The sequence below is a fragment of the Chaetodon auriga genome, chromosome 17, assembly GCF_051107435.1.
Source record: "Chaetodon auriga isolate fChaAug3 chromosome 17, fChaAug3.hap1, whole genome shotgun sequence".
NCBI classification, from domain to species: Eukaryota; Metazoa; Chordata; class Actinopteri; order Chaetodontiformes; family Chaetodontidae; genus Chaetodon; species Chaetodon auriga.
This window is the reverse complement of record NC_135090.1, coordinates 3114273-3127569: the sequence shown is the minus strand read 5'-3', so window position 1 is coordinate 3127569 and position 13297 is coordinate 3114273. Positions and strand designations below refer to the sequence as shown.

Sequence of the window (13297 nt, the reverse complement as noted above, 5' to 3'; positions counted from 1 at the left end):
TTGATAACTTCTGGATTACTTAACCCTCCTTAGCTCCCATACATCCAATGAACAACCCATTGACACAGCCAGGAAGTAAACCAGCACCAATCAGAAAGTAGTCGTAATGATTTGTTCCCACCCATGGCCCAACCTCTTCTGTCAGTGCTTGTTTCAACTGACAACTGCTGTCTTGGAAGTTGCGGCAGGGAAATGAGAGGAGTTGCGAGAAAGTCAGCAATGACCAATTTTACAAAGTAACGCGATAATATCTCGGCAGGAAATGAACAGTACAGTGTGTTGTTCGTGTTTGTACTCAGACACAGAAAAATAACGTGTTAACTTTGTAGTTTTCCTCGCGAGCACCGCAAATATGTAAAGTTAAGACTGCTTGGGATTAGACTTCGTGAATTAACGTTAACTTCAGAAACTTGGGTTGCTGTTAAAGTGTGTTAATTTGGATAGCGTGTGTATCGTGTGCTGAAAAACTAATCCGTAAAGTTAGGCATTGAGCTATTTGACTGGATACTGTACTTTTACCAGTCATATTGTTACATAAACAGCTTTATCAACTGAACGTGGCTGATTATGTCAGCATCAACAGCAGAGGCCAGCTCATCCCAGCAGCGGGTTAAACACAGCGGCTCCCCAACAGCTTCCTGTTCGTCTTGCAGCAACAACACCACCACGGTTCGGTTGCAGCCTATCCGCGCTACGGTGCCGTACCAGCTTTTGCGTGGAAATCAGCACAGCCCAACCCGCTCCGTTTCCTCCTCCTTCTCAGTAGCCGGGAGCAACTCAGGACCGACGACGTCCCGTTGCTCCAGTCCCGCCAACCCGGGTGGAAGCGGCTCGGACGGTAGGCTGGTTCCCAGGCAGAGACTTTCACCCACGGACAGCAAGAGCTCACCAGAACGCTCTCCTTTCTCGCCTCTTTCCAAAGGTAATTTTGCCCTTTAAGGTAAATGAAGTTTGTCTTTAATGCATCCATCATCGTTCAGATAGCTTGGTGCTAACTTATGCTAAGTGCCGTTCTGTCTCTTGTGGAGCGACCGTCACGCCAAACTAGCTTAAACGAGCCGACAATTGAATGGTTTCGGCAATGAATGAACATGATAAGTGTATTTAAAAATGAGAACCCAGAAATTGTCTGAACAACTAGGTGCTACTCTTCTGTCCGGCGTACGTTTAGTCAACTATCAATCATTAAACTTCAATAAAATCGCAAATGTAATAATTTTCACCACCATTCGCCATGCGGCGCCACGCTGTTTTGGTGAGAGAAGCTAGTAGAAGTGAAGGGCGAAGTATCTCAAAATATTACATTTTTAATTCAAATGAGAATAGTTTTGTACATAAATGGTACACCGAATTGTAAAGCGGGCTGCCATTATTCAGACAAATGCCGATTTATTTTTTAAAGTATATATACATTTACGAATAAGGTAGGCCACCTAAAATTGTCAGCTTTTCCATAGCAAGATTCAATGTAGTGAGCCGTTTCTCTCTAACTAGGCTTGTCCTGCCCATTTCGGGAGAGATGCTAGGCTAGTGGGCTAGCTTTCTAATTGGGTCAGAATGCATCATGGATCTGATGCTAGGCGATATAAACATCGAGAAGATACATAAGTAATAATTGCTGCAATTTCACAATAGGTCCCGCAACCATGTTCTAATGTCTATCATAATATCAGCAATATTTTTAGCACACCACAGCTTTGGCTGATTCGGTGTATTATTCCAGTTTGTTACTCTGGCGATTTAAAACGGAATAATTCGATGTTAGCTAATGCAGTTGTTATTACATTACAGTGACGTTGTCATTGCTATGATGAGGGAAATATGTCAGGATATGGATGCCTGTGTAGTGATGATGCAGCTACTCTGTCGAAGATAAACAGGGCTCACTGATCTACCTGATACGGATGATTAGCCAGATTTACAGAATGTGCTGTGAACACTGAAAGCTTATTATGCATTCGTTACATTGAGGTTGTTTACCATCATCATGAAACGGAAAAAATAATGTCGTCAGCTGGTAGGTCTATGGCTCCTATGGCAACATTGGGGCCTAGCAGTCTGTGAGACATAAACAGAGCCCTCTTGACAAGCAGGCCAGCCTCTGCAACTGCATGCATACATATAAAAATACTATTTTGCAAATTTTAACAAATGAGAATATGGTATATATCTACCAAAATGACTAGAATTTCTTTGCAAATACACTAAATTATCTGTGGTGTTTGTGCAATCCAGCTAACATCCAGCATGTGTCATGGCTACTACATGGTTACTACATATCATGTTGTGCTGTTGGCTCTAATGTTTTAGATCTGTTTTGGATTAAGATATCACAGGCTACTCTATGCACTTGGCTTTGCATCTTTCCACTCTTCGATGTCATTGCTGGTAGCAGTGGCGTGTCTGGGGCATTTTGATCGGGGTGGCATGCATCAAGCCAGGGTGGCACTGAGCATGGTGTTTTGGACCCTTGCCAACAACCAATAAACACACACAGAGTTAGCCAACTTTCATTTTGATGACCTTTGCTAAACAATGACTGTCATTGTTTGGCTGTGTGAAGCAGATGGAAGGCTATGTCACTGACATAAACAGATAGATAGGTGAACTAACTTACTTTTAACTTGCTTCATTTTATCATCATGGTCATGCTGCTATGTACATTTTAATCTATTTAGATGTTGTTGTGGTCATTAGTATCTTCAGTTATATTAAATATTGTTTAGTCACCACAAAATTTAAAGTTACAATGATACATTTTTAATATATTTACAATGGATAAAATGACTTCGTGTAATCTGAAACATGTTCCTTGTAGTGATTAACCCACAGAGAGTTATCACCAATGCTGCAGTTGCTCTTACCTTTATGGATCATTTTGACATCTTTTTGCTCATTGTTTTGGTTTGTGGCCCACAAACTATGCTCTCATCAACCTTGTTTCCAGCAGCAACTGGAAAAACCCGCTATACACTACCAGCACAGCATTAACCAACAGACAAAGTTAGTGACTAGCTGGTGAACATATTGCAACATTTAGCTGCTAAAAGGCCAGATATCTTTCTCAGGAGTTGTTTGAGACCAAAATAGTGCTAGGAGCAGAGTGAATATTGGACTTACTTTCATAAGTTGTACACAAACAAAGCTCCAAATAAATATCAATGTAGCTCTGTGTATACTGCGTGCGTAATGTCAACCATAACAACTTTATGAGTTGATAATGTCAGCTACATTTGTTGTAGATCAAAAACCATCTCTACCAAGTTAAAACCCACCAATAGACAACATTGTTTTTAGACTAACACAAGAATTGAAAATAGGTCACAAAATGTATGCGTCATATAAAGCAATATCACTAACAATTAATATATAGATTAAAAATGGGATGCAAGTAGGGCTGTAAAGATGGGCCAAAAATATTTCCTTCCAAAAAAAATACATAGGTTTGATTATTCCTTCTAAAAAATCACAATCGAACGATTGGAATATATATTTTTGCACATTATGTCCACAAGAGGGCAAACCAATACGAGAGACATACTACTTGCATACTATTTCAACATAAGCATGTCTTTTAAAAGATCTGCTTACCTACACATTACAAAATAAACTGAATAATCATGTGCTCCAGTGTGTTGTTGAATTATTTGCTCTTTTTAGCTTGACCTGCATTACATTGTCAGTTAATGCAAGTGACATTGTGTGAACAGAGTTTCCAATAGGTTTCCCATGTTTTTGTGTCCAGGTGACTAACAGAGTCAATAATTTTTTGAATTTTTCCAGTATTGAACAAGAGCGCTGCAGGTGGCAGCCACAAAATGGGCTGCAATGTAATCCCCTACCACAATCATCATTGTATTTGAAGTGCTTGTTGTTACCACTGACACGCATTATGGACAGGGTCCCTACAGAGATAGACCTTTTTGTTAAAGAGTAAGATTCATTTCGTTTTACCAGAAACAACCACTGTTGCTGTCATCAAAGGCACCAGACTCCATTCACAGAAACAGTCCTTGTATCATCATAAAACACACTTGTAACGTGACAGAAACAAAATAAAACTCACCAGAACCATCTTGGTTTGTCTTTCCACTCTTCTAACAATCACCTCTAACTCTGGCTTCCTTGAAAAAAACTCAGAGAATTCACAAAATTGGGAGAGGTGCAATACAGAGGGCGGACATCAGAGAAGAAGCATGTAGAGCCAGAATATTTTCACATCTAACTCACGATTTATTTTCACTGGATATTATGACCAGAGAGATTTCAATAGCTTGGACCACAGGACAACACAAACACTGGTTTTATGGCTCCGTTCACTAATTAGCACTCCCTCAGTTAGAGATCAACTAATCAGTGAAAGTACATTCTGTGGTCTTGGTTGGAATAATGACTTGGATTCTCTTGGCTGTCTTGGTACATGGGTTAGGACAAAACCAGATACAAATCCGTTATTTGGGTATGAGCAGATACTGTAGCATCTATGTTTACACAGTAATATTTGTATTGTTACCTAAGTTGACCTGTCACCCTGATTCTGAAATATGCATCATACACACAATGCAAGGACCACTCCCTCACCCCGTCATCTCAGTATCTTCAATGTTCCTTGAGGATGACATTGAAAATAACAGTCCTAATAGCAGAATTCTAATGAACAGATCCAGCCCCATAATCATAATTTTTAGATGCTTTCTCCAATATCAGAAGTAATCCAGTGGATGTTTTCTGTATGTTCATGGTTAAAGTGCAAACAGGAACTAGCAGCTACGTCAGCATGACTTTTCACAGTGCAGATTTGCAATTGACTCAGTCTTTACACAGAAGAAGAGAACGAGGCCTTCCCTTTTAACGTTGATTCTTGTTGGCTATTGTTGGCTGTAAAGATGAAATGGAAGAAAAGCACATGCTTACTGGAGTTATAACGGAGAAAAGGTGGAAAATTAGCATGCCGGCCAGCTAATTTCAAACATTAAAACAGCTTCCTGTGCATTGTTATCGCCCTTTGACTAAATATTTTAGTGGATTGGTTTGTCTGGATCTTTGCCAATGTAACAAGACCAGTTTTGTCAGTGTTATCGAATGGTGGATCACAATGGATTATTGGATTATTACTGTTTTTTGTTGTTGACTGTACCTAATGTTGTGATTGTATATTGAAATGGTTTGCATCACATGAACATCAACATAGCAGTTATGTACATGGATGGGTGGAGTAATTAACACTCTGGCAGAGTGTTCCGGGGTGAAAGTACTTTTTAAAAGTACAATGTGTAAGAAAAGGTCAGAATTTTAGTTTAAATGATTCAAAAAAACGAACTAACATCAGAAGAATGTGAAGTAACAGTTATTACAGTAGGACAAAGATGTCTATGTATTGTATTACAGAGATATCTACTGAAGTTAGCATGCTAACCAGCTAACCCTGGCCCGTACGGTCTCACAATACCACTTTGTGCTTAAAGAGGCGATAGCCCCCTGTAGTCTCAGCTGGGTGATGTATGCGAGTTAACTGCTTTTCACAAGTTCCCTCAGCTTTTTTAGTGAAGTAGATTAACAAACTAAACTCACAAATTGCCAGCACAAAAATATTCTTATACCTATTTTCCTTACAAAATACACCTTCTGAATTCCAGTTTGTCTCTTTTACCAAACTAAGACAAGTTTATTTGCGAGGTTAACATATCGTAAAAGACACTTAATTCAAACTTGACAGAAACAAACTAAAACTCACCAAAACTGTCTCGTGTTGGCACTGTTACAACAATCACCACTTGTGGTTTGGTTCTGCGGGTTAAAAATGTCAAAATGTTCTACCGCTAGAAGCTGCTTTTCCACACTGATGTTGACGACTAACTTTTCACTCACTGCTTTCCCAGTACACGGCTCACCTGGTGTGAGCCACTGTAAATCACCTTGGCACTGTTTTCACAGTCATCAAACTGGCCTCCATGGGTCCCGAAGGCTGTGTTCGATCCTGATCCTGCCGTGTTCACTGGGAGACTGCTAAGCCTAGTTCCTTTGCTCCTGGTGTAACCTCAACAATCCCCTGGAGCTCTGAGCTCTAGGTTGTGGTATACTTCAGTCAGCTATAAAAGGGTCACTAGCTGCATGGCTAACTGAGCTGACAGCTGGTAGACAGCTACAGCAAAGAGTATATTGAGCATCAGATAGTGGTTACTCTGCTGATATGCTGACCCCATTTGTTTGGAGTGACCCTCAGCATGTGGCCATATCTTATTTTACTTTTATGCAAAAAATTCCCAAAAATAGTCTTAATGATTCCATCTGGTGTAGGCCCCTGCCCACTCTCAATGTAAATCTGAACACTGATATGTTTGTTACATAAATCAACAGATGCAACGCTTTGTGCAACATACCAGAAATAGACACACTGTGTTGTAGTATTTGCTTCAAATTAAACTAATGCAACTACCAAGCACACTGTAAAGCTGCAGCTATTAAATGTCACCCAATTTGTAACTTGTAAAGTCCTGTTCACAGCAGAAAGTGGAAGAAAGAGTAAGCTGCACCTCCTCACAAAATAAGCTGTGCTAGACGCTTGGTGACCTACACGCTAGTTGGTAAACTGCAGCTGGCAAGCTAACGACTAATACGTTAGCCAGTTTGGAAGAGGTTAGTACTAGTCAATCACCACAGCTCTGCTGTCTAGTAAGCTTGCTAACTGTTGGTTACTGTTTGTTCTTGGTCAACAGTGTGGATTCTGTTGCCATAGTTTATTCAAGTTAAACTGGAGATGAAACAGCCATGCCGGTTTAATTTGCCTCTGCAAGTCAGTCTCTGATTCCTTCTACAGAAATTGATTTAATTGTGGTTTTAGTTTTAAATGCTGGTATGACTGGATTGTTTCTTGGCTAATGGTCATGTGTTCCACATCATGTAACTTTGATACACACCTGATAATATCCACAGCAACATTACCTGTTAGGAGGTGCGTAAAAAAGTAGGGGAATTATTTGCGTGCAGATGGGTTTTATGTCAGCCCACCTTACTATAAACCATTGGAAACATTGGTAGGGGTTAGAAAACAAGAGAAAGACTATGTCATATTTTATGACACACAGTGACAGAATTGAGATGCAAAACCTGTAAAATGGTCCTTTAAGTAGAGCCTTGTGAATAATGTATGAGCCCCTGGTGTTTCTCTGTGGTTTGAGGTGGTCATATGACTCAAAGTCATGCTGGATGACCTTGTTATCCTACAAAGATTTTCAGCATCAACCAAACGTAAGAATTAGCTTAGAGTCCGGACAGCCTCTGAGCAACTGTGTAACATAGCAACACTGATACACTGTGGCTGCATAAGTCACACGAAGCCCGTGGCTCCACTGATTCACTGGAAATCCTTTAGAGTTGTTCAGAAAAAGCAGTCAGCACAGACTGTATCTGCATAGAATAATACATTCTGTTCTGATGTTTGTAATGTGCCTGTATCTCTGAAAATAAGTATTACACAGGAAATACAAATCTATCATTAGCAGAATCCCCAAGGCCTATTTTATTGAAAGTTCAGTAAAGCTGCATCCCCAATGCATGATGCAGAACGGCTCAACTCAGCTCGACTCACTCTTTTTTGGTTTTTCATTGTGGATAGTATCTGGTACCTGGTACTGTTTTTCATATCACCTCAGTTGAGTTTCCAAACAAGCTGAGCTGTTCAGCATGGTATGTCCGGTCCAAAGCAGGCATTTTTAAATATCACATTGAAGATTATGTCTGGCAGTTTCACAATGTGGATCCGATAAATATCCTGCCTATGTTGAGGGGGCACTTTCTGCATTGGAAAACCAAGTAAAGGGAAGAACCTGGTACCAAAGTGAGCATTATTACTCCGTGGAAACACGGCGAGAGAGCACTCGTTAGTAACACATAGTGGCACTGTGGGAAATTGTTGATATTTTAGGTATAAATTCCAAGCTGAAGCTGCCATTCGTTCTGTTGCTTTAACAACCAAGTAGCAGTTGCAGTCATCCAGTTTTCCCCAGATACGTTGCTAGTAGTTTGCTTTTGCAACTATTTGGTTATTTCTTGGCTCCAAATGAACCTGTTTGTGCTGGGCTTGGAGGAGTGCTGCAGCTGAGGCTGTGATCAGACAGCGCAACGCAGTTTTGCTGCTCATTTTGACGTAGAATTAGCCTTATATTACAAACGCACTCTAATTCTTTGGCTTCTTTAGTTGGCATCAGGGTGCAGTATCAGGGATCCTTTGACATAGAGACCGCAGGGCCAGGGATCGACCGACCAACCTGATTAGTGGATGGGTGGTCTGCTTTCTGAGCCACAGCCACCCCTGTGTTTGAGAAAGAATGCAAATTTGTGAACTTACATAGATAAATAAAAAAATGAATAAACAATACTACACACAGTAGTACCCAGTAGCATCTCTTTGTTTTTGGTCCCAATAAACATTTATTCAACTCTACTGTATTATTCGCATGAACACAGTAAAATATTTGAAAATGAAAAGTGTGCAATATAACATCATTACGTCAACAAGTCGGAATATATCAGATTATACCGATATTATCATGAACGGTACGATGTGGCACACCCCCAGCTTGGATTATATTCTAAGTATCTGACAGCCAGTGTTATCACTGCTAGTCACTGAAAAATGTAATTAGTTACAGTTACTAGTTACTGAGGTAACAGCCGTTATTGGATATAAAAATAAAAAATTATTTTCCTGAGCGGCCGCCCAAGTAAAGTCTGTATGAAAGAAACACAGAGTTTTGTATTTGATAAAAAGTAAATCAGTATCCTTCAAAATATTCTTTTCTCCCTCTGTGTGTGAATATGAGTGTGGAGGAGTGAATGAGAGGCGATATTTTTTAAAGAGCTTTGTCTGTTAAGGTACAAAAGCACTATATAAATGCAGCTCATGTACCATTTACATCATCTGTTGTGCACATTGTAGATGAACACCGGGGTTTCCGCTGTCGACTTACAGTAGCATACTTTCTGTATCATAGTTTCCTGTTTTCTGTCTGAACGTGAGGTCTGAACCTTTTTGTCAAAACTGCTCAGTTGAAACTGTGGTGGTCCTCCACAGGTGCAGACTGATCAGGGAACTTGTCATTGCATTCAGTGAAATAGTCATCTACATGGCATTAGTAGGCTATACCACACAAACACTATATATTTTGGCATTATTTGAAAGAGAGTCCAGTTTAATACTCTAAGTTTTGGAACTTTGCTGTTTCCAGGTCTATGTGGTTCTGTTCTATGGGTGGAGGGTGTTGCTCTTTTTTTGCTTTGCTTTTTGCTTGCACAACTTAGCAGAGCTGAGTGTCACATCTGGACTCATAGTATATTCACTTTAAACAGTGTTTTATTATGATGCTTGACCACTGATTACAAGATGTGAAACAGAGGCTATGGTTTTGATGAATAAGCGTTTCATATGACAGCTAAACCCACTGTAACCCTTGTTATTGTCCAACTAAGTTTTTCTTTGGCTTTCTGTTTGAAGTGTACAAAACATTGGTTTTGTAAGGGCAGGGATATCTGTGGATTGCTATTTTGACCATTGTCAGAGGTCAACAGTTTGTCCTTGTGCTTGTTTAGTTCTTACATCATTATGACTTGTAACCACAGATGTTAACACAAGGTTATAACAATGACCACACGTCACAATGATAGATGTCAGCAAAGCAGCAGATGGCCGTGCGTTCCAAATTATGTTCTTGTCCATCATCTTAGCAAAATATTTGCTGCTTCAGTATGTGGCATATTGCCCCGAGACTACAGTATTTTGATAAATGTGACAAGTTTCTATAAAGCTGGAGATGAGTGGAACAATAACATTCTAAGATGAACAGATTTTGCAATATGAGAAATTGCAAGAAATTTCACTAGATACATGTAGTGTGACATTGTTGTACAGCTATACCACGTATACAATTGACTTCATCACATCATTTTGGCCACTTAAAGATTCTGCCCTCTTCTAACAAACAAATCCCCCCCCCCCACCCCCCCACCCCCCGTCACGGCATGGACATATACACATACACACATAAATACACATACTCAAAGCTGCCTCACGTAACTGAACACTCACCTCTAGTATCCAGGTGACATTATCTATGACAGTAGCTGCATCTCATGTGTGTTTCCAGGCGGGTGTGTTTCCAGAATCTACATGCATAGTGATCAGTTCACTATGTGCGCTGGTGAATGGGTGCACTTGATCTATCAATCTATCTATCAAAAAACTAAAACAGATAACACTCTCTTTCAGGTTGTGGTTGGCAGCCAGTAAGGCCTGCTTTGTTGTGGGATAAATTGATAAAGTGCACTGATTCAACAGAATACATCAGCAACTGATCAAACTCTATCCAAGAACACTTAAACTGGACTAAATTGTGCAATATGAGACAGTATTTTCTTGTTGTTTAATCATAGGAAATGAGAACCTTGTAAATTTGCCCTTTGTATCAAGTCAAAATAAAAGTTGTAGCATGATATGTTTCAATTAATTTGCCTAACTTGACACCGTACTTCCTGCAATGTGACTAGGGCTGTCAAAATTGGCCAAAAAAGATGTTGGAAAAAATTCTTCAAAAAAAAAAACATGTTTGTTAAAGAGTTTTGTTTAAGCAGAAACAGCTGTTACATCGTTCTCGCCAAAGCCACCAGACTCCATTCACAGAAACAGTCATTTTATCATTGTAAACCAAGCAGCATTCAAACATGAGAAACAAAATAAAACTTACCAAAACCATCATCTTTTCACTGTTCCAACAATTATCACTTCCTCTGGTTTGGTTGAATAAAGTCTTAATTCACTGAATCCATAGAGGAGCGAGAGAGAGGGCAGGCATCAGACAAAAATAATCGTTTGTCCATTTCTCTTGGAAAGCAGGACTCTACTTATGCTTTGTTGATAGTCGCTTTAATGCATTCACGTAATGCCCACCACCTGTGTGTAGCATTCAGGAACCACGCGGAAGAACATGTTAGCCTAACTTTTTATGTTATTTTGTTAAATTGCTGGAAAAGTAGTTACATTTCTGTATTTATGAATTGCTTTGTGGGCCAGATCAAACTGTCTCGCCAGAAGTTCCCCACCCCTGTTCTATAGCCTGTGCATAAAAGGCAAATTCTTTGGTAAGGTATGAAATATCTTGTGTAGGACAGTACTCCAAAGCTGAGCGTCTGTTTTTCTTCAGTGGTGTGATGATAGCCGCATACTGTAGCTCTCATTGCACACTGGGGTCACATAGCACACATTAAATGGCAGGATGTAGTAGCCTTGTTTCACTTTGAGCTATTTATCTGAGCCAGCAGGGTCACAATTGTTCATGAAATCTTAGAAACAATTTGATTTGCAACAGGATTAGTCATTAGGTGTGTTTGGTATCTACTGTAGACATTATTCAGCCAACAAAATGCTGACATGCTGTGTAGCCAGTATTTCTGCATTTTTATTACTGTTAACTGGGCATTCCAGTGTCTAGTACAGCTGTAATGTTGTGGTTGTTTTAACTGGGCAGGTGTTGAAATAAAGTAGCAGCATCATCCAAATGTCCATTTAATTCACACATTGCAGCCTTCCTGACATTGTTTGACCAATCTCTGCATTGGTTTTATAGCAGGGGCTATTAATTTGTTTTAATTGCAGCATAGTTCTGGGTTTACCAAGTGAAAATAAGTGTGGTGGGGCAAGGAGCACATGTTTTAAACAAATTCCCAGGCTTGTAAACCTACTTTGTATACTTACTCTGTTGTCAATCAGCACAACTGCTTGTCCTTATCCCAGGATTTTAAAAAAGCTTTGGAAAATACTATTTTCGTGGTTCAGCCAGTCATCCCAAATGTGTAGAGGTGAGGTTCTGACTGACATAAGATGCATAGTTCAGAAGCAGAGTCGTTGTTTACGTGTGTGCACGCATGCATGCCTGTGTGTTATCTCTGTAGTGTCGTAGTCCTAAATCGGAAGCTATGTCCACACTAATATGTTTAAATTTTAAAATGCTGTTTTTACAATGATTTTCCTTTCAGGTGAGCATTTTAACAACGTATTTGAAATGATCTCATCCAGATTGAAAATGTATATGACATGACCATTCATGTACATTGGGCATGCAGGGGCCGGTGGTTAGTTTATACCTCTTGCGCATGTAGACAGTGGTAGTATGATGAAATGCAGAACTTAACTAGCTGCTAGAATAGACAACATGGTTAGCAATACCTGTAATATGTTATCCATGTTGAATTAACAGATGGTAGTCAGGGCTCATAGATTTAATTTTTGATGTAAAATGGTCATGTGAGGGGCCTGGCGAATCAGGGAACAACACATCATGACTGATAATATCCGATCTGGAAGTGAGCGTGGGTGTCTGCGTCATTGTTTTGCAGTAGGATACAAGCATAGATTGTCAAGAAAAGTAGATGTGGAATGTTGCGCTTTCCAAGAGAAACTGTAATGTTTTTTGCTGAAGTAATAACTAAGCCAGTGTGCCTAAATTTGTCTGAGAAGTGCCTGCTGTGATTAAAAAGCCAGTCTCATCATCACAGGTTGAAACATGCTAAACTGTCCTTGGATACAAATGCGCTTGGATAAAGTGAACCCTCTGCGGCTGATTTTGGGTGCTCAACAAACAGCTTTCACAAGACTACATTCTGACAGAGACAGTGTTATGCGGGCAAATTTTGTGGTGAGCAAGCTAATAGCTAAGAAGCTGAAGCCTCATTCAGAAGTAGAATTTGTGAAGGAGTGCCTTGTTGCTGCTGCCAGCTGCTACCACCGGACAAAGTAAAACTGTTCCAAAGTGTCAGGTTGTCTCAAAATATTAATTTAGATGAAAGTAAACCCGGTTGTACAACTCAGAAATAGCAAGTGTCTTTGTGATTTGGCCTTTGCCTTTGGAAATTGTGCTTGAATCACATACTCTATCTCCCATCTATCATGAACTCCTGTGGTTGGTTCTTTTGCTTTCACATCACAGACAAACTGCACCAGAGTGCACTTGGAAGTGGGCAACTGGGCAAACGGGTCAGGTATGAAAGCCCCCTCTAGTAGATCTACCAAAGTACTGACTCTTCTAAAGAGGAATAACAGTAAGAGAAGAAAGACTGCATGAGGAAGAGAGATATTCTTCCTCTCATACAATTCTTTGTACCTTGTTGAGCTACTTACCATGTTTGGAAGATCATGGCCAAGTCTAATTTAGTCACTTGAGTGTACCCGTAATCCTGTGGATTTATAGCAAATGACCCGGACCTCTACCTTGTTTAATAGGATTATCTATTGTTGGACCAGGAGTCA

General features: G+C 39.9%; 1 protein-coding gene across 1 annotated transcript in view; it reads left to right on the top strand.

Moving 5' to 3' along the window:
- The first annotated feature begins 169 nt into the window (after window positions 1-169).
- Window positions 170-13297, top strand: part of glcci1a (glucocorticoid induced 1a) — a 37170-nt gene continuing 24042 nt past the window's right edge. Inside the window, exon 1 of the mRNA XM_076754229.1 lies at window positions 170-922. Within this exon, the coding sequence (XP_076610344.1) occupies window positions 568-922 (355 nt within the window). The 5' untranslated portion in view covers window positions 170-567. The remainder of the gene's footprint in view (window positions 923-13297) is intronic.